The 21,397-nt window shown below is 38.1% G+C and overlaps 1 protein-coding gene across 11 annotated transcripts in view; it reads left to right on the top strand.

The window, feature by feature from the left end:
• RBMS3 (RNA binding motif single stranded interacting protein 3) overlaps positions 1-21,397 on the top strand; it is a 702,788-nt gene that overhangs the window by 206,651 nt on the left and 474,740 nt on the right. For 9 of the 11 annotated variants that reach the window (XM_066991135.1, XM_066991136.1, XM_066991145.1 and 6 more), the window contains one exon: positions 7,018-7,191. The exons of 1 other annotated variant lie outside the window; for it this stretch is intronic. In XM_066991135.1, coding sequence (XP_066847236.1) covers positions 7,018-7,191 — 174 coding nt within the window. The remainder of the gene's footprint in view (positions 1-7,017; positions 7,192-21,397) is intronic. One more of the 11 variants, XM_066991151.1, reaches the window with a different exon arrangement.

The raw sequence follows: 21,397 nt of genomic DNA on the forward strand, positions 1-21,397 counted from the left end.
GACAGTGGCAGTTGTCATACGTGACAAAAAAGTTCTCAGACCTTGTAAAAACACTACTCCAGAGATCTGTGAAGAGACTTAAGATGGTGTGTTTTGTATGCAATAAAGACTTACTTGAAGATTCATGTTCATCATCAGATTTTGTCTGGCACAAATCCTCTCCTTCAAGCCATGTGCCTCTGTGACTTGTGTGTTCTCCATCTCCTGGTGGAAAAACATCATCTTCTCCAGGCTCTCCGTATAGATGTGTGCTTTCATAGGAGTATATTGTATTGGGTGACTGGTTCATCTGTGTGACTTCTTTAGAAATCAGATCTGTGCAGTGTGTTCAGGTCATCTGTGACTGCATCTTAATAAGTACTTGCTCTTGATGGAATTTACTGCGAACACTCAGATCATGCTCTTCTTGGGTTAACATAATGCTTCTCTACTTTAAATTGTAACCTTGGAGTAAAAAAAAAAAAATAAAAAATGCTAGTGTGTTTTATTTTCAGAAAATAATTACTTAAAGACCAACCATTAAAGGGTCACATTTGATGTCCTTCTGAGGCTGTTATGACTTAAATTTCTCACAGTAGATTGATTAAATAATAATCTGAGCAGAGAAAACTGACATTTTCCATGTCCTTATTCTTTTCAAAGTGGATGAGGTGGGAACTTGGAGTCAAGATACTCAATATGAATTCTGTCTAACAACATACCTTTTACTCCCAGTTTAACTTTTACAAGTAATCTGACAAAAATAAAATAAAATATGTCCTTTGGAGAGCTTCTCTTCACATTTCCTTCTGTGGAAGGAAGACTTACAAGTGAGAAGCCCATGAGCATAAGTGTCCCCATTCTCCACATCTGTGTACAAAATGCATAACAAAACCAGTACAAGTTTCTCTTCTGCATGTGAAAATCCTTTTCCTATTCTGGAGAAGCCAGTTTTAAGCACAGCAGCATTTCTTGTGCCTTTTACTCTGTCTTTGCACTGAGCTTGCCTGTGGAGATGCAAGTGGTGGCAATGCTTTTTGGGAGGTGCACATGCGCAGAAGTTGACTATAGCCCAGCCTAAAGAACCACTGAATAACTTTTGGTTGCACTCAGACTCTTTAATCTGAATTGTTGGTAGCCTGCCTCTTGTCACTAGTTCTTTGCCTGTTGTCAGTGACCTGCATGGTATGGTGGCCAAAAACCAGGCTCTTCGTGGTCACTTTGTGGAACCATGATGCCTTCATATTTTTTCAGGTCACTTTGTGGAACCATGATGCCTTCATATTTTTTCAGCTCCCCTGCTCAATCTCTGTAGCTTCAAGGACAATGTTTCATACTTTGCACGGGAAAAAATACTCTTAGGATTCAAGTAACAGTTAAAAGATAAACATGAATTACAGTGTTGAGTCACTGCAAGTGACAGCAACTCTAACCAGGAAAGTGTGAAAACCATATATATTTTGTTTTCAAGACAGAACTCTGGGGAAACATAACAATGACTGCCTGATTTTTTATTTTTATTTTTCTAGAATATATTCCTAGAGAGTTACTTAGATAATTTGAGATCTATCCCTAAAACTCAGTGTTTTTGTTGGGCCCCATCTCAAAGGAATTCATCTGCTCTGTTGTGTCCAGCCAACCTCGGTCCCCTTGGTCCTGTCTGTGGGGAGCCTGCTGAGTGAAAGCCCCTGGGGAGCAAGAGGTGAGCTGGGGCGGCTGGGCTGGGCCCCCGCATTTTGGCCTGATGTGGGCTAGTGCTTGGTGCTCTTGGATCCGATGGATGAGCAATAGCCTCGCATGTATGCCGAGATATGAAATATAACCTCATCATTTCTCTGTGGTTTCAGTGGAATGCCATTTCTCTCAGTTTATCCTGTTTTTCCAGGTACAGTGTATTGAGTTTCAATACCATGTCTGGAAAAACAATGTTTCTCTTAAAGTTTGGTCATTCCTCTGAACCTTTTTCGTAAAGGTTATGAGACAAACTTGATAAACTCAAAATTTGTAGCGGCCAAGTATTAACAGCTTAGTTCTTACTGAAACAGATGGAATCTGGTTCTAGACTGCTAAAGATTAGCAAGAAATAGTGAAGGATTATGTTTGGAAAAGCAGCAGCACAAAACTATTCATTCCTGCTATCGGAAAAAAAAATATATATATATATATATATTTTTTTTTTCTGAAATAGCTTCACTGTTTTTTTTTCCTTCTTTCATTTTGAATTGTTATGAAAACTAAAAAAAAAGGCAAAAAAACACCCATTGTCTTCAGTTTCACAATTACCACAGTCTTCAAGGTCTCTCAGGTGGGTTTTGTGATGAACTACCTTCAGATTTGGTTTGCCAGTTTCATATTTTCTCTGAGCAAGAAAACAAATGCATCATTTTAGCGCATGCAATAATGTTCCAGGGCAGCTCTTTTCATTCCTGACTCTTCCAGGTTATAGGAAAACTTTGATTTCTATGGGAACAGTAGTGTTTTGTAAAGCATCCAAACTTTTAACAGTGCAGGACTGTGCTTTGCATCATGGTCTCATTCAAATACAGGCATGAGAAGACCAAGCAAGCAGCATCTCCAGGATGATTATTTACGTGGCCTTACCCAGCTCATGTAATCATTTTACATAAATCCAAAAAACAAACACACAAAAACCAAACCAAAAAAAGAAAGAAAGAAAAAAAAAAGGTACAATTAAAGACAGAACTATTCTGTAATCAAAATCCAAGGGACAGGAGACAGCTCAAATTGTGTGGGCTAAGAAAATGACATCATAGCTCTGGTAAGTTGCTTTTTAAAGATGAGGTAGTGGGAGGCTGAATTCAGATGTTATTTACACCTCTTTATTCCCACTTGTTTTTTTTTTTCTTTTTTTTTTTTTTTTTAAGGTAGTACAAGTAGAGAGATAATGTAGAGGTGAATAATTGAGCCTCTCACTTCTTTTGGAGTGCCAAAGCCATTAATAATCACGGCATTTTGGATCAGTTGGCAGAAGGATATTTTATAGATGCAGTCAGTCTTACATTTGAAGTGATGTAGAATTTCAGAATTAGCATGTATTTTTCTTGTTAGTTTTCTGCAGGATGCTGCTGTGTTGCTAAAGAGTAGAGATCTTGAGCGAAGACCCAAAGACTTCTAAGTCTACATCAGAACTGTTTTTGTTACTTAACATCCTAATCGAAAGGTGTGCTTTATTCACGTGCAAATAGGAAGGAGGGGCAGATAGTTCTTACATCTACTATAAACTTCTTAAAAAGTAGGAAACATCACACCAGTCAGAAATTTTGCCACCGTTTAACATCTGCACAGTGCTTTAAAGATAAAAATGCTCCACGAATAAATACTGTTCTATTTTTTCCACTGTTAGACTTCATATATCAGCTATTAAAAGAACTAAAACCTGAAAGCAGTTAAGCTGAAGAAATAGAAATAATACTAATAATACCTTGCACTTCATTCATGCTTATGTCCAAAAAAGTTCAAAACTTATTCAAATGTGGGGAAAAGAAAGCCTAAAATTTTAATAAGGTTATCTGTATTTATAAGCCTGAGAAACTAAGGCACAGAAGAAACAGGGTCATATTTTAAAACACACTTAGATATCAATTTTAGCAATGTCAATTTTAGGTTGCATCAGACTTTTAGAGTATAAAAGTACTTGTGACTTGTTCAAGGAAAGGACTTATTCAAGTGACTTATTCGAGGAAAAAAATTCTTCCCCAGCTTTGTAATATATGTTGTTTCTGGCAAGTTGTAACAAGAAGGGCAACAGTTCCATTTTGTTGTAATCTGATAATTTTCTGCAGAAATTTTCTGAGAAAAGTTGATCAGCTGGTCCCAGGTGCTGTAACACTGATGACCTAAGAGATAAAAATAAGATAGCATTATGCAGGGAGGTGATATCTTTCGCTGGAGTAAGCAGTAGAGTTGGGGGGTAATAGGGGAACTTTTACATGCTGAATAAAAGCTTGTGCGCCTCAAAACTTGCCAATTTGTGGCAGGTTGACCTTTGCTGGCTGCCAGATGCCCACCCACCCCCTCTTTCACTCCCTCTCCTCAACAAGCCAGGGAGAAAATATGAAGGAAAAGCTCCCGGGTTGAGATAAAGGCAGGAAGATCACTCACCAATTACCGTCACGCAAAACAGACTCGACTTGAGGAAAATTAACTTAATCCGTTGCCAATTAGTGAGAAGCAAAGACAAATTCAAACAATGCTTCCTCCCCACCCCTGTTCCCCAGGCTCAACTTCACTCCTTCGCTCGTAGCTCCTCGAGGGGCTCCTCGAGGGAACAGCAACTCCTCTCTGGCACTCCTTCCTTCTCACACTGCTCAGGCACTCCTTGTGGGCCTCAGTTCCTTCAGGAAACCTCCTCCAGCACGGGGTCCTCCACTGGCTGCAGGACCCCGTGCTTTCAGTCCTCAAAGCTTCATGGTGTGGTATGACTCCTCATATGTTCACCGTATGATGGTGAACATACGCCATGGCTCCAGCCCCAGGGGTTAGATACAGGAATAGGTTTTGTGTAGCACACGCAAGGGGAAAATAACCAGTTAACAATCACCACAGCTGACAATGCATCTTCACATCCCGTCATCCAGAGAGGTATTTCCACTGGTTCATACAATGCAGACATATCAGAAATAATAGGAGGGAGCAGAGCTATTGTCTGGGTACAGTAGCTCAATATGCACACAATATTCGTCAAGGGATGAACTGCTCAAGAGGAGTTAATAAGCAGCAACACTCAAATACCTGATGTTTATGAAAGGGAGAAATGTACGTGAAGAAGTACATTATGGCTAAAACTCTGCTTGATCTGTCCAAAACAAAACCTAGCCCTCATCTCTGATGTAGAAGCAAGTCTACCAGGACCTAGAAAGAGAGATTTGTCTTTGAGGAGTGATCTGAAAGATAAGTAATACGTCAAAGGAAAGAAAATACTGTTTCTGCTCCTTGGGGAAAGAGGGTAAAAGGGGAAGAAATAAAAGAAAAAAAAAAGAAAAAAGAAAAAAAAAAAACATTAAAACCCTTCAGTTTTTCTCTAGCTGCAGCCATAGCCTCTTTCCTTTGATATGTCATGATTTAAATTCATACAAAAAGATTTATTTCAAATAAGCCCCTTTAACTGTAGGGGCAGATTTTTTTTCCTAAAGCCTTTTGTAAGAACAAAGTAACCACTTGTCACACACAGTGACTAATGAGAGTTTAGTGTGGGTTTTAGTGTTCATTCATATGCTTTGTGTTCAGCTAGTCGTAAGTTAAATCTTTAGAAATCACACCGCAGGAATCCTTCGCTCAGGGGTGGGGGCGGGAGGAGAATCTGTCGAGATATTAAGAACTGTTGAGCGGAAACTGCTCTTTTCAGGCTTCCTAATCGGCAGTACAGGAAATAAACACATGCAGGAAGTCATTTGGCCTTTTCTTGAACTTCAAGTTTATACAGCAGCTGATAACTGAGGCAAACTTTGTGTACTTAAGCTTTTGAAAATTAAACAAAATAAATGTGGCATGTTCAGCAGATGCCAATGTGGCATCTACTGTAGTAATTTCTAAAACCAGCTCATCTAAACATGTTATAAAAATAGGAAGGATTATACAAGATATATATTTTTATAGCTCACATGCGTTCTTAAACCCTTTTTGAATGTCTTTCCTCCATTCCTTTTCCTTCCATTTCACTAATCCTCACCCAGAGAAACTGAGCTGAAGCACTGAAATGAAACTGAAAGTCGTGCTTGCAAAGCTGTTTTCTCTGCTTCTGCATCAGATTCTCTTCTTTCCTCCTCTCCCAATCCTCATTTATCTTGTAAGCACTTTGGACTAAGGATAGTCTTGGGCTGCGTAACACACCTTGTTCGATGGTGGCCCGTATTAACATGTGGTTAACGCTACGTATACTGCATATAGAAGTTGTCTTTGAAAGGAAGATAAAAATAAACGAAGCGTTATTCTTGAATATAGCTTTTGAAATCGATAGCATCAGTTTACTAACAGGGACATTTATAAGCATTTCTAAGAAATATTATTTGTGTTCGTATTTCTAAAGCTTTCACTGTAATATTACCAAGGCCTTGATGAATTTAATGCTTTAAAAAGAACAGTTTGGGGGTTATAATAATTACAATTAATTGGTGTAAATTTGCATGGGATATTGAGAACACCTTTACCAAGGAAAAAAACAAAGAAGCAAAACCTACATGTAGAATGGAATATGGAGAAAAAAGCATATTTACCTGTTGTTGAAGGCCAACCTAAATACCTTCTAAAAAGCATTCACTTTGAATGTATCTTCTGCTTCTTTTTTGATAATTGTTTTCCTGCACTAATAAACCACCCCATCAGTACAAGTATCTATTGGATTTTATTTTATTTTTTTGATAAAAGAGGGCTAGAAACTGAAAAATTCAGTTAAAGCAACAACAGAGAAAGCCATAAAGAACGCAAGTGATGACACATATAGTCTGGGGGCACTTTCAACTAAAGTTACTGAGTTAACTTAAAATAAATAAAATAAGATTTTGTGTTTTGTTGTTGTTTTACAATTTAAGAAATTAAAAAAACATTGTGACATTTAAAAGTCTGTTTAGATGGTTACATATTTGCAATGTAGAAGTAGCTTTGTAAAGGTTTGGCCTATCCTAGTCACCAGATCAGCAGTGCAATGAATGACAATATTCAGCTCATTATAATTAATAAATATGGAAGTTTCAACTATGAAACTCGTAAGGTGGCACCTTCTACGCATTTTCAGAACACCGCCTTATAGCTGTTACCTATGCATTGTCTATTTGATTTACATCCTAGTCTGAAGTCTAACAGTCATTCAGTCTTGCTTTTGGGCATTAGAGAAACGTAGCTGTTTCACTGGTGTATTTGAAGGAACCAAATTTTTGCTTTTCCCAGTTTGTTACAGGAATAATTCAAAATTGGTCTAGACTGTGTGGCAGTATGTATATGCGCAATGAAGTTGTGTAGCTGCATTGTTCATATTCTACCCTAAAAGCTATTTTTACTTTGCATTTCTTTCTTTTTTGATAGTCCAGCTCCACAGTGAGAACGTACCAAAACAGTAAATCGAGAGTGACCATGAGCCCTGGCTTTAGCTCCCAGTGGAATAGCAGCCAACCTGCTTGGAATACATACACCTTCCCAAGAGCAAGCTTGCACTACCAGTCCCATGCTAGCTACACCTACTGTGCTGGACATCCTGCTGTAAGTAATTAACCTTTTCTGCAGTTACCTGAATGAGCTGTATGACTCCCTGGGAGGTGGTGGTACTCAGGGGCATGCTCAGCCAGTGCTCCTTCTGTCCCATGGCAGTCAGAATGGCTCCCATGTACTAACTGCAACCCTGGAAAATATTAGAATGATTCTAAGGTATAAACAGATGTGAAAATTTTATGGCTTAGTAGAAATACCTATATTTTTGTACATTTAGCAAGCCTTCTCCTTGTATGAAAGTACTTTGGTATGCCTTGATTTCAATGTCAGGGATGCGGGCTAGAAAAAACTATTATTGATGGCTTCTTTTCTCTTTCTAGTCTGTTTGCTAGATGAATGAATTATTCTTTGTTTTGAAGATTTTAAATTGTACGGATGAGTCAGCGAAGGAGGGCATCTCTCCTCATTATTAGCTTTGTTAGTATTCACTACCTTATCATGAACATGATCAGTAGTGAACATGCAGTCTTGTTGCTAGGCAAAAACTATTGGTCCTCTGTCATTTGCATGAACCGGTGGCCAAAACGAAGGAGGAGGGGGTCTCACTGTTGGTGAGTGTTTTATTTTGACAACCATGAAAGGGCCACAGCTGAAGGCTGGTGGTGGTTTTTGTCATATTTGTGTAGCAGACTGTTTATAGTAGAGCCCTTTGGTTCTTTTAGTTTCTATTTTTGAAAGACTTGGAGAGAGTTATCTGGGGAAGACCTCATTAGTGTAAGCAATCTTCCCTTTTTCCCACTCTATGCTTTTTGTTGTTTTAATGTTTGGATTTGAACTTTGCTTTGGATATTGTTAGAGTTTCTTAAAGGACATGCTATCTTAACATCCTGTCATGTGTATATAATGAAGTTTCATCATCCTACAGTGAATTCTAGTAAGAAAATAGGTGAAAGTGCAGTTTTTACTACAGAGGGGAAATTGTGCTATGCAATCTTATTGCAAGATCTGTGTGATTTGATTTAGGTCTGCTATCTTACCTGCCAACAGACTTCTGGCCAGAAGTTTGGGTTAGGAATTGTCTGAAGCATTAACTTGGTAATTGAAATAAAGGAGGGGAATAAATTTGTAAAGTCTTATCTCTTTTCTGAGATGGTGAGATCTCAGAGTGAATTGAACATCTCTATGGACTCTGCTGTTTGCTCAATTCCGTTATGGTGTCATTGAAAATGATAAAAACTGTTGTGAAGGGAAAAAAGGTATTTGGCATCAGAAGGGCACAGATATTTTCCTGGTTTATAATGATGGCTCAGAAAGAGTCCCTGTACAGCTTAATTTAACTTAATAAACTGTGGGTATTCAAGTCATTAACTGCTCCTTAACTTTGATCATTTAAAATAAACACTACCCTCTCTGTGAGTCAAGCTTTGACTCTACTAAACAAGAGGGCATACAAGAAGGATGCTATACTTCCTGTAAGATGTTTTAGAAATGGAGACATCTTTATATCCTTACAAATTAAAATGTCAGTCAAGATGCTGGAGTCTTTTTTTAGGATAATTCCACAGTTCCTCTTTCCTTTGTTTAGACTAAAGTTGGTGGTAACTTAACTGGGATCACTTTACCTGTACAATATTTGTTTTTATCGAGCTCTTTAATATGTAGTCACGGGAAACATTACCTCAATCTGGAGGCTGATTTAGATGGTAACTGTTAAATAGAGGTTTCAGAATAGCCAGAGTTGCATAAATCTGTGTGCAGATGAGAAAAGCCAAAACCAAGTAAAGAAGTACAAGTTAAATAACTGAAGTGTTTGATTAATCCTGCCCTCAGTGTCCCTGGGTATGACAGACTAGAAAACTTAGCATATTTCTTGGCTCCTGCTCATCAGAGAAGGTGCTACTCAGCAGGTGACCTCACTGGTGGTTACATGCTGTACCAGGTTAACTGCCATTGCAGTGCCTACCACTGTACTCACATACTTTTTCTATATATACCTTCTGCAGGCTCACAGATTTGAGGCCATAAATGGTGCCAGAGCAAGGCATTCTAGCAAACTCAATTCTTCCCTCCTGCAGCATTGGGTGGGGGTCAAGTTTTCAAAAGAAAGTGCTGCCATAATACTAGCTTCAATACCTGTAGCAGTGTATATGATAAAGTTAGAATTAGTCTGGTTCCTGTTTCCAACTTAGATTTGTTTAATCTGGGTTCAAACCAACACTTCTATGGCAAATGACAACAATAAAAGCTGGATACGGAGGAGCTCCTTTATTCATGAATCTTCACAGTGTAACATGCTCAACTGGATATCTACTATACTTCTGAGGATTTTATTTGCCCTCATCTGACACAGGTTCACCAGAACAAGCTGTAGATTTTATTGCTGTATGAAGCTGTTTCTGCAAAACCTCCCACATGGAATATGTCTAAAGATCATTGTAGTTTCTTGATGCTTTGGAGGCTAACAAACTTACGAGCGCTTTGCAAGTTCAAGGCAGACAAATGTCAGGGAGTTGGATCTGGCCTTGAAGTACTTAAAGATATTAGTCCCTGGAGAGAGAGCCAAGAGAAACGCTTTGGATTTCTCTACTGTTTGAAAAAAAAGCTGTAGGAGACAAAAAAAAGATTCATGATAATTGGCCCAAATGTAACTCAAAAAAAAAAAATAATCCTGTAATTCATTTTATTTCCTCCAAAATGAAAGAGAAAATATCATACAAAGTGCAGTGTTAAGACACCCTTATGACTCTGGCTGGTTCTAAGAAATATGTCTGAGCCAAAGGCAGTTGGTTCTTTTTTTCTGATCTGAGAACACAGTCTGCATCTCTCTTCCATACTGCAGCAATCCTTGATTAAAAGAAATCTTTCCACCATAGGAAAGACAAGAACAGGAAGTTCATTTAAACAGAGTATGTTTTCAGCTCTTGGAATTATCTAAGGAAAAAAAAAAAAAAAGAAAAAAAAAGACTGCAAATCATCACAGTCAACAGTGTAATGCAGTTTTTGAAGAAACAAGAAGATGCTAAGTTCTCCTAGCTATCCTGGGAGGCAGGATATCCTGTAGGATCTGTGTATGCTAATATCAGTAATAATGTGGTCGATGGCCCTTACAAATTACATGACTACTTGTTTTTTATATTAGGGGCTAGAAATTCATCTGGCATTCACATGCACAGGCTTTCAGCCAGAACAATACAGCGTGTAGTGCTCAGAATAGGAGGAGACACCTAGGTTATCTAACACTCTTGAACTTTCTTCACATAAGGAAGATAAAAAGAAGATAAAGAAGAGTCCAAGTAATTCTTGTTATCCCCACTGGGCAGGATGGTAACAGTCCTTTGACCACTTTCACATCTGTGCAGGTTTTCTATCCATGCTTTTTGCAGTGTCTAAAAGACTCGCTTAATTTACCAGAGGAATTTCAGCAGATCTTCAGAAATCCTGTTCAGTGAATTAACTCTAACAAATGACTGCTTACATTGTGCTTTAATTTTAAAGAAATGCACGGCGTGAAGTGGGCAAGCAAAACACAGGTATGTCAGCAAGACCTGGTCTGCTTTAGACTATTTCAGCTGAAACTCTAAGGCAGTCCCTTATGTCTTTCCTGAATATTCATGTAGCAGTGACAGCTATCTGCCACACTCGCTAATGGAGAAGTCAGTCTTTACTTATGAAGGAATTTGTCAGTGTGATATTCTTTGATGAAGCACCTAGTACCACTGCAAACTGAGGTACCCTGCAGGGTCTGAAACCTTTGTTGTAGGCCCATGAGGCAATGAATTCAGTTGCAGGTATTAATTTCTTCATGTGCATACATCTCTCTAGTGCATGTGGTGTCTTTGCATTCTTTATCTAGATATGCAACTCAGCAGATGAAAGACTTTCCGCGAGAATCTATTCTGTACTCTAACGGGATTTGGTCACGCTTCACTAGATCAGTGACAGCCTTCAAAGCATGATTGGTCAAATCTGTAAAGTTATTATTTGGAGCTCTACAGATAATGTTTACAAGCTGTTACATCTGAGATGTCATATGTGGATCAGACAATCAGTTTGCTTAGCAGTACTGCTGTCCTCATTCCAACACTCTGTCCCCAGACATCTTTCTGCTAACTTCTTTAAATGCATGATTGCTTCTGAAATTATACTGTTAGTGGGAATGTGCAAAGCAGAATTCAAAAAAAAAAAAAAAAAAGTGGCACAGAACTCTATGAGATGCTACTGGCCATTTACTCACTTCTCTGAGCCCTATTAGGATCTCAGATTCTTTATTTTATGAACCTGAAGACCCAGTAGAAGGAGCTGTAGCTCCCTTTACATGTTCACACTCATGATTCTTGGACAGAAAGAGCAAGAAGGGAGCAAGGCTGTCACTATGGGCAACACTAATGGAAGGTCCCACTCACTGTTAGCATGACTCTGCAGAGTGCATCGCAGACATTTCCATGGCAGGTAGCTAACCCTTCCTGCTGATGACAGAACTGCAGGACTGTAATATTGCACAGCTGTAATGTTTTATGTAAATTGACTGTTTTGATCATTACCACACAAATTGGATTAACGTCTGTACTGAGCATTCAGTGATTGACTTTTTTAACAATTTATTTTGTATACATTTATTACATTAGAAAACCTGCCATATTTATCTGATTAGATAATACAATGTTTAGGGACCATCTAAGAATGTGAGACGCGATTATTAATTTCTATGTGTATGCATAGATACATGCTCTGGCTAAGTTATTAGTTTGCATGTATATGTTTATGGACACAGACATCCTTCTTGGCTAAAATCACTGTAGAAGGACATAGGAAGGTTCTAAATGTAGGACTGGTGATGGTTGTTGATCTCCAGCCTTCCGATGTGATCCTGTCATCTGAAATGTAAACCTAGTTCGGGATCACATTCTAGTTCAGAAATGTTATATCCTAGTCAAAATCAGTTCTAAAGCACAGAAATAAGACTGACAGAAGTAATAAACTGATTCATACCAAATTCTTATGATAGCCCATAAATGATGAGACTGTACTCTATAGCACAAAGATAATGTTTAAAGAGGAAAATTTCCTTAAATTCAGGGAGTGTTCAACACCTACAGCGTGGGTGTCCTATCCAAAACAGGCCTTTATTGCTCTAGAAATATAAGCTTGAACTGATCAGCACTCTGTTTCATTTTTTTTACACCAAGATCTTTCTACCAAATAACTTTGTTATACCTCTTGTCAGAGAATGAGATGGTGCTAGGAGTTAAATGCTTATCAGTATAATACTGTCCTCCATCATCACTAATTTCCAAGATATCTGTTTAAACAGAAGCTGTCATTTTCTGATCTGGCTTGATCCTCCTACCTGATTCATTTTGTAATGTCACGAACAGTGAATTGAGGATTCATGGAATAGAGCACCTCTGATTAGAGATGAAGAAACTTCTACACATGCACATCCTTATAATCAGCAACGATGGGAACGGAAATAAATAGTACAGTAGGCATAAATTGGAAACGTCTCTCTAAGAACCTCACAATTTCACTTGAAGTTCTGAAATCTTGTTTTTCTCCGTCCTTAGACTTAACTCTTTCTTACCTTCCAGGGTCTTTCATGAGAGATTGATCCCTACCATTTTTAAACCAGTATTTCTTTGATGCAACCAGCTATTGCCATTATAATAGCCACAGGTTAAAAAAAATAATAATTATTATAATGGAAAGTGGTCCAAAGGAACATACGCAGTTGAAGAACTATTGAACAAAATGTGCGCCACATGACACTTTGGTTACACTATTACAGTATATGAAGCATAAGGGATGTATTTTGATCCTCTAATGATGGTGATGACCTTGCAGAGAACTGCCACACCGTATCTCCAAAAGGATGCCAATTAATCTGAGAAAAGATGGAGTGTGGGCTGGAGAAAGAGGGAACGAGAGTTCCCAACCAGGTGAAAAGAAAGATTTATCACCAGAAGCAATTTTTTGTAATGACTTATGTATTATAATATGTTACTGATGAAATAGTGCAAGAGGAAGTAAGGGAGAAAATGAAAGAGGCAGTCATTTAAGTGAGAATGAGAAGGGTAGCGTCTCTCTTGTAGGATGTCAATTGTGGTACAAGAGCAAAGCTGTGCTGGTAGGAGGAAAGGAAATGAAAAATATTTTTAATTGACAAGATGTTCTAGCTATCAGGTGCAATGAGTAGCTTAGTGATCAAGTGCAAATCCATATGCTAACTGCTGACATAAAGTATTTATTCTGTTTATCTGTTACCTCCATCTACAGGAACAGAGCCTCACAAACATGAACCTATTAGGCCACAAACGTAAAACACATTTTCACTGTGGCTTGGCTTCTTTGGGGAAGAAGGGGGTGGAAATTTCAAACCCCCAAACAAATATGCCTCTTAATTAACTTTTCTCACCATCTGTGCTTACTTATAGCTGTGGCAAGTGGTACCAGTGACTTGTGAGATTGCTTTCAATGCTGCCTCTTTAGGCCAGCTTTTCAAAGCAGCAATCACATGCAGTTAATTCCGATCAGATCAGCTTATCAGCTCAGTTCATTGTAGTGCTTTCATAATCATTCGTGTGTGACAGCCCATTAAAACTTGGCCAGGCCCTTAAAAAAATCACAAAATCCATGAATGTGTTTTACATTCAGCCTTTGAGGTATACAGAATATTTGTTTTGTGTATTAACCTGTTAAATTGTACTTCTCTGAAGGATTGTAGAGAAAAGTCGCTGGTACATAGAACTTTAGCCAAAGTAGTTTATTGTATTTTATCTCAAAGAGTAGTTTCATTTAAAAAATACATATAATGCTGTGATAATTTTGTTAAATGCTGTTTATGGTCTGTTTGGCTCTTGCAAAGGTACAATGCCATGGATACAGCCTGCGAGGCCTGGGAGGGCAAACATGGGGATAGGAAGGCCACTGCTCGTGGATGGTTCAGGTTGACCAAGTGAGGTTCTCCATCCTGGAGGACTTCTGGGGAATGGCAATTTCAGTTTTAAGCTGATTGCTCTAGTTAGAAATGTCAGGGCCTCTCAGGACAGGGAGCACTGAAAATGTAAAGTGTTTCAAAGGATCTGCAAGAAGTGTTTTTCAAAAAGGGTGGGGAAATGGACAAGCCCACACTAAATTTGAGTTTGGAGCTGTTTGGTTTCAATATTATGACTTTTTGTGTATGAATGTTAGTGTAACGTGGTTTTTTTCTGTATCCACTACTTATTTACACATTGCATATTGTCATTACATGCCTTGTTATTCTTTCTCAACAGATTAATTAAAGAACATTTTGGATTAATCATGTTCACTATTTCATAGATATGTCTGTAACCTGTGTTTCAGGAGAGAGAAATCAAATTTTCTACAAACTTGTAGGATACAATTTTTTTATCCAAACTAACAATATTGAAAAATCAAAAAATCCTTCGTATGTAACACTTGTGTACTTATTTTCAATAAGAACGATTTGTTTGTGGAAAATCTGATTGAAATCTTCGGTATGACCAAAAATATAGAGAGATATATATCCACAGTATTAGCAAAGTACGTACTACTGAAAAGTTTCTCACCGCCTCTTGGTGCTAATAAGGTCAGCTGCTCTGAAGATGGGAATTTTCTGTTTACAAACAGACTCTGTAGGAATTTTCTTGCTGGTTCCAGCTTTTTGTTCTCATGTTCTGAAGAAGCAGATACATACAGAAAGAAGGTATTTTTTAACAGACTTGAAAAATACAAACCAGATGCTGCCTTTTTCTTTCTTTTGAAAGAAGGGAAGAAAACTCCCTAAATTTAGATCATAAGATAGACTTGTAGGAGGCAGTAAATACAGATCTCAGTAAATGTCTATAATTTACAGCTACATGTATATACACATACCTATACATATCTCTACATGTATTTGTGTCTGCATTCATCTATATGTGTCTGTCTCTATATATGTGTACATGTGCTTCAAATGTTTGTTTTGGTTTTCTGGTTTAATTGAGCAAACAGGAGGTCCGTGGTTCTAATTGTAGCTTCCCCATTACATTTTCAGTGAGCCAGACAGGTTGTCTTTAGGATTTGTTAGTAAAGGTGATGAGTTCCTCCAGGCTCCAGAGAAAAGTGTGGTATTAGGGCTCAAGAATAGATGCTACAAACTGCCAACCTGTCACATGTTTTGGAGACACCTGACGCTTTTGGAAAGATTGATTATTTCAAAAGGCCAGCAACTGTGTTGCTTTCATTTTAAATAATTAACATGCTCAGGAGACTTCCTTGTTGTATTCCATCCCCCAAGGGTGAAGATTTTTGGACTAGCCTGAACAAATACCGCTTCAAATAATTTTGCTGATGGAGTCTTTCTCTTCTTTCTTAATTTTATTTGGGGGTATTGATTTAATAGAAAACCACCCTGTTTAGTGCAGGCATAGAAATTTACCTTCTGTATGTAGACCTGCTTCATTTGGCATACAAGAGGTTTTGTTTACACCAGTCCTGTAAATGGAATGATATTCAATAACACTGTCAATGGCAACTTCTGTTTACAAAGGGAGTTGAAAAAAAAAGTGTCTATGAGAAATACTGATTTGTCAAAACTGAAATGTTGTTTTGATGATTTTATTTTATTTTTTTTTTAACCTTGAACCAACTTAAAATATTGTTAATTTGCTGGAAATGTAAATGGTAACCAAAGATTCTTTGTCCCTGGCTGTTTGTTGACATATGTTCCACCAGCAATTTAGACACTTTGTTGAGAGTACATGATCTAAAAAATATCAAAATCCTAGAGTTCATCTCCCAGCCATGATTAATCTGCTAAGCAACCCAAATTTTGATCTTTGTCATATATGAAAATGAAATCTTTGCAGTTGCTTTTGTTAGCTGGGTTTCATTTAAAAGAAAGAAAGAAAGAATCTCGGGAGATGAGGTGATCTGCATGTATGTCTTCATCCTGATTTCCAGTCATCTGCATACTTTTGACCAGTTTGAAGATGCAGGTTGCTGTGAGAGGACTTGTGATGTGATGGGGAGACTGGAAGCATCGTGTGGAAGCTGTTCCCACAGGAGACACGAAGGAAGGAGCTAGAGTTTTTGAGAAGGGGAAAAACGGGAATCCACAGGAAATGGGGCTTTATTTTTCGTGCTGCTTGTGGAACAACTTGTCATGGTGCTACGTTGACTTTTTCCTGGATAAGGACTCTGTTAACCTCAGAGATGTACACACATACTGTGAAAGACTGTCCCTGTCCCAAAGCATGTAATAAGGTGGGATAAAAGGTAGGAAGGAAAACAGGGGCACTGGAAGAAAGAATGGCAGTAGGCTTTGGTTTTCTTGAAGCCCAAATGGGCACCTTATCTGTCAAACCAGGCTACTTTTCTGTATGTCTCCAAGTATATAACTAGACAGTATTTAATTTTGTTCTAAGACCCATAACTATAAGATGACTGGAGGTGTTTCCTGAAGATGAGGACTTCCAGCTGAAAGTAATGTATGATTAGTTACCTTTTAATCAGTGTCTCTCTTTTGTGCTATGTCAAGTTCTCATCAAGGATGTTCAATACTGACATTTATGCTTTTGGGTAAAAGAGGCTTGTTCGCCGCAGGGCACTCCCACAAGGCTTTGTTTCTTTGTTTTTTTTTTCTGTTCTGTCTCAATATTTTAGTAGTTCTCAGCGGTGTTCCTCTCTATAGTTTCAAGATGGACTCTTTGCATTTTGACAAATAGACTACCTTTAGCTTCCACAAGCAGCAGAATATTTTACATTTTGTCCTTCCTTTCTGTCAAATGCCTAGCTAACTTAGGTGTACAGGCAGCTTCCATGCAAGAATAAAAAGAAAGAGCCTGGAAATATTGCAAAGACATCTGTGGAGATTCTCTGTAGTATTGTCACCATTCACACTTCTTTCCTCATCTTTTTGAGCGCTGGTCCTTTGGCATGATCACGTGCTAGAAATCTCCTGGCACCGGAGGCAAATGCCCTGTTGAAGCTCTGTCCTTCTGTCCTGGTGACCTTTCCTTGGATATCTGCCAGCATGGCTCTGATGAAACCAGAGCCGCTGCTGATCCCCGTGCCAGGCACTTGAAGTCTGTAAGAGCAAAACCCGACCTTTCTATGCAGCATGGTCAAAAACAGTGTGAAGGCTGTCAGGAGATCTAGGTTGTGGTCTGTCCCCACATACTCACTTCTGCTCCATTCTACATTCTGCTATTGCATCTCTGTGTAGTCTTGGAAAAGCCCTACAGCTTTATTGTTTCCACATCTTAATTTTTATTTTATTTGTTCATTTGTATCATGTAAATGAGACAGTTTGCCAACAAACACTTAGATATGCGGCTGCCTTTTTTATATTGTCAAGGATTGATTTTAAAAGTAGGCTTTTTTAAACTTCTAGCCAGCACCTCAATTTTTGCTTTGTTATCAGGGTAGTCTTTCTTTGATTGAAAGCTTCCTTTTCTTCAGAAGCTGCACAAGTAGAAATCCTCATATTGTATACAGCTGGATGAAAGGTTGGATTGAGTTGTTTTCCTACCAAACTATAAAGTGATTTTCTTTTAAAACCTTTCTTTCCATTTGGCCACTACTTAATGTCTTTTGTCTGCTTAAGGAGGACAGGTGCAATTATTCACCTCTGAAAGAAGTGGGAAAGAAATTGTAATTCAGCATGGTCTCTGAGAAAGGAATGTAATTCACTGCCCCACATACAGTACATTATGCAGGTCAAACAGAATCGTGAAAGCTTTAGCATCATCACTGAGAGCCTCCGATGAACAACGCTTGATACCAAATCAGACTGTTTATCTTAATGCTTTATTTGGGAGTAGAAAAGTAAAAGAATTAATTATAGATTGAAGCTTGATAGAATTGTCTTTTCATCCTCTTAAGACAAAATCTCTTGCCACTGCTACATGAGGAAAAGAATTTGTGAAAGTTCTCTGTCTAGTTCATTGGGATGTAGATTTCAGAGCAGTGCTAGTAAATCCATCATTATTTAGACACTCCCCCACCCCCCTTAAAAACAAAAAAAAAAATCCCTGTTGAAAATGGGGGTCAAGACTTCAAGAATGTAGCATAGAATTTGGTTTTGAAGAGAGGAAGTCTCAGTCTTTATTTGAAGAACTCCCCTGCCCACTACTGAGTTAAGTTACTCTGACTACATAGGAGGTTTCAGCCCAGAGTGAATAGATTTAATAGATTAATGATGGAAGAGATCTGTTTACAGAACAAACTTCTGCCCTGGTTAAAGTAACAGCATTTCTACCTGTGGTAACTTACAACTGAAGAGCAGCAGTACCTCGACATTCTTGTTGCTGGAGAATTACACAAAATGAGCAGATTTAATTTAAAGGCATTTACTTCAAGTCTCAAGATCTCTTTTCCCACCTATGGAAAAAATAAGTCAGGTTACAGTTGGTGTGTATTGTGGCTAAGTCTTTTCATTGCAGCCCCTATTTTTTGCAGCTTCACAATCAAAGAAGTCAGATGCACATTTTCCTCCTTTATTGAGAAAACAATTCCATCATCAAATCCTTTCCTTGCCTGAAATACAAGAGATATAGAAGAGGTACCATGTTTTTAAGGCAGTTAAACATTCATGCTGTGGTTTTTGTTTGTTTGTTTTTTTCTCCGCCCCCCTGCCCCCCCCCCCCCCCCCCCCCCCCGATCAGCTAATTCAGGAACAGAGAGATGAACTTGATGCTTTCCAGTAGAGGGTGTCCGAAGCAGATGTTTGGTCATTTTGTTTTTTCTGAAATGCAAAATGGAGTAATTTTGTGATTCTCTTTTCTGGCCTCTTTCCTTGCACCAGAGGAGTTAATTTGAGGTAAAAAGGCCAATAAAAAGATGACAAAGCATCCATTTTCTTGTCCTTGCAGCCAAGTATGGTACAATAGGCAAACTGAATATGGAAAGTATATCTGCTTATGGTAAGATATATAATTCCCTTCAGAGACAATACAGACTGCTGTGCAGATCTAAAAAATGCTCAGAGTCTGGGAATAAACAGCTGTGCTCCTGTTCCAGAACTGAGTGTACCACATGACAATCACTTTGTTTCTCTTGAAATGTTAGTGAAGTAGAAAAAAAAAATCACGTAACATTAATAAAAGAAAGTCAAGCATGTTAGAGCTTTTGTGAAGGCGAACTTGCATGGTTTCGTGAGTAACTGCTTTTTAAAGGGCAACCAGCATTGAAATCTTTTTAACTGGCTGAAAAGAAATGAATAGATTTGAAGGACTATGCCATATTTTGGTATTTTACTATAAGAAGTTCCATGTGAACAAACCCTTTTTTAGTCTTGTTAACATAATTAGGGGGATTTGTGTTGGTGGTCGTCCTCCTGGGTGGAGTAGCTTGAGTGATTAAAAATATTTATTGTTACTTAAAAAAAAAAAAAAAAGCAGGAGAGAGGAAAGATTTTTTTTCCTCACTGTTGTAAGGAAGATAAGTGCACACAGAAGGAAAAGTGCCAATTAAGTTAAGTTTTTGGGTAAAATTTTAATTATCTATAAACAATGTGTCAAATATAAAGAATGAGAAAAAAATACAGTAATTGTAATATGTTTTAATGAAAGTGAACTTGGATTGCTACCTGTAACATTAAGGAATTTTGTTTTCACCCTGTTTAAAATAGTCCTTAAAAAAAGTAAAAGACCAAACCCAGCACAGATGTCATTCCAGCTCAAGCAAAGCTTTTTAAATTTATAAAAATTTATAAAAGTCAGAAATCTGGAGCAATAAAACCATCTTATTTCCTACATTCAGACTGAAAATACTTCATTCTGATTTGAACTAAAGTGAATTAAATGTAATTCAAAAGTGGATGTAAATAATGCTAGTGATCACAAAGAGATGAGTTGCTGGTCCAAAGGGGAACTCGAGGAGAGATTTAAGAGTCATCCTGTGCAAATGACATAGCTAGAAGGAGAAGACAATTCTTGAGTTTTGTGAGGAAGGGAACGTTTCTTCAACAAAGAGCTCATTACAGTGTTGTCCAACAATGCTTGTGGTACCAGCAGATCTGCAGCTGCAAATGAGATTCGTTGCAGGTAAATCAGACATTCATGTTGCAGCTTTCAGTATGAAGAGTGCATGGTGTGTACTGTTGTGCAGGATGTCTCCCAGTGATATTTCACTTTTGTTTTTCCCTCAGTGAAACAAACAAGCAAAAACACAACTCAAAACCAGCAAGTTAACACCAAAAGTATTCCCTTGCTCTTAATGTATAGGAAATGGCATTAGCTGAGCTCCTTGATGATCACAAGTGATGAAGTCCCACTGGTCTCAACCAAGACGTTCCTATTGATGGTCTGGTTAGCAGAGGGTATGTTTGATGGTCTGGTTAGCCAAAGGGCATGTTTGACTCAGATGTGGACTTCTTTGTCATATATTTGTCTGTATTATCTGTTGCATTGGTACACTGCAATGAGCCTGGTTCCTGTAGTTCTTAAAAGAGACAAATTTGCCCTCTTTTAACCTGACCATGTTTCAATTACACTTATGTGCTGTTCTGTTCTGTCCCCTTCTGGCTTTTCTTGAGATCATGGGAGAAGGGAAAACACTTCTTCGCGTGAAGCAAAGATTTTTTTTGTTGGTTTTCCACTGTTTTCTTTCCTATGTTTTGTTCTTTTGCAAGCGAAGTGAAACACCCACTTACCTGTGGGGATTTTAAGAAAATAATCTTTTAATGTGAAGTGTTTATGTTCTCATTAAAGGGTGAACACAACATTGATTTCCTCTACCTTCACCCAAAATCTAATTGCAAACTGTAGTGGCTGGAGATAAGTCTGCTCAATGGCTTTAATGGCATTTTAGTAGTTTAATTAGGCGTTGGGTTTAAGGTGTTTCATGAGAAGAAAAGTGCTTCTCAACACTTTGGTTAAAAAGGCAGGACAAAACAACAGCCATAAGGGCACTTTCCCATGTACTTGAGCATGATTAAATGTAGCAGGGGGTTCTTCCTTCACTGAGTAAATTACCTTTGTCCCACGTGTATATTGATATAAACTTTAAACATTTGGCTTTGCAATATATCTCAGACTTGTTTCTCTTGCTGCTCAGGGTCAGAGAGAGAAACTCATGAATGCTGACAGGAAATCTCTTTCGAAGTATAAGGAATAGGTGTCCAGTTTCTCAGATAAACAGAAGATTAAAATTGTCAGATTCTTTGTGTTCACATTTAAACAACACACATGGCAAATTAAGGAACCTTTTCACCATCTGTATCTTAGCAATTCAGAGGCCACACCATTTCTCTAGTGTCATATGTATGGAGTCC

The sequence above is a fragment of the Anser cygnoides genome, chromosome 2 (genome assembly GCF_040182565.1).
Source record: "Anser cygnoides isolate HZ-2024a breed goose chromosome 2, Taihu_goose_T2T_genome, whole genome shotgun sequence".
NCBI lineage: Eukaryota > Metazoa > Chordata > Aves > Anseriformes > Anatidae > Anser > Anser cygnoides.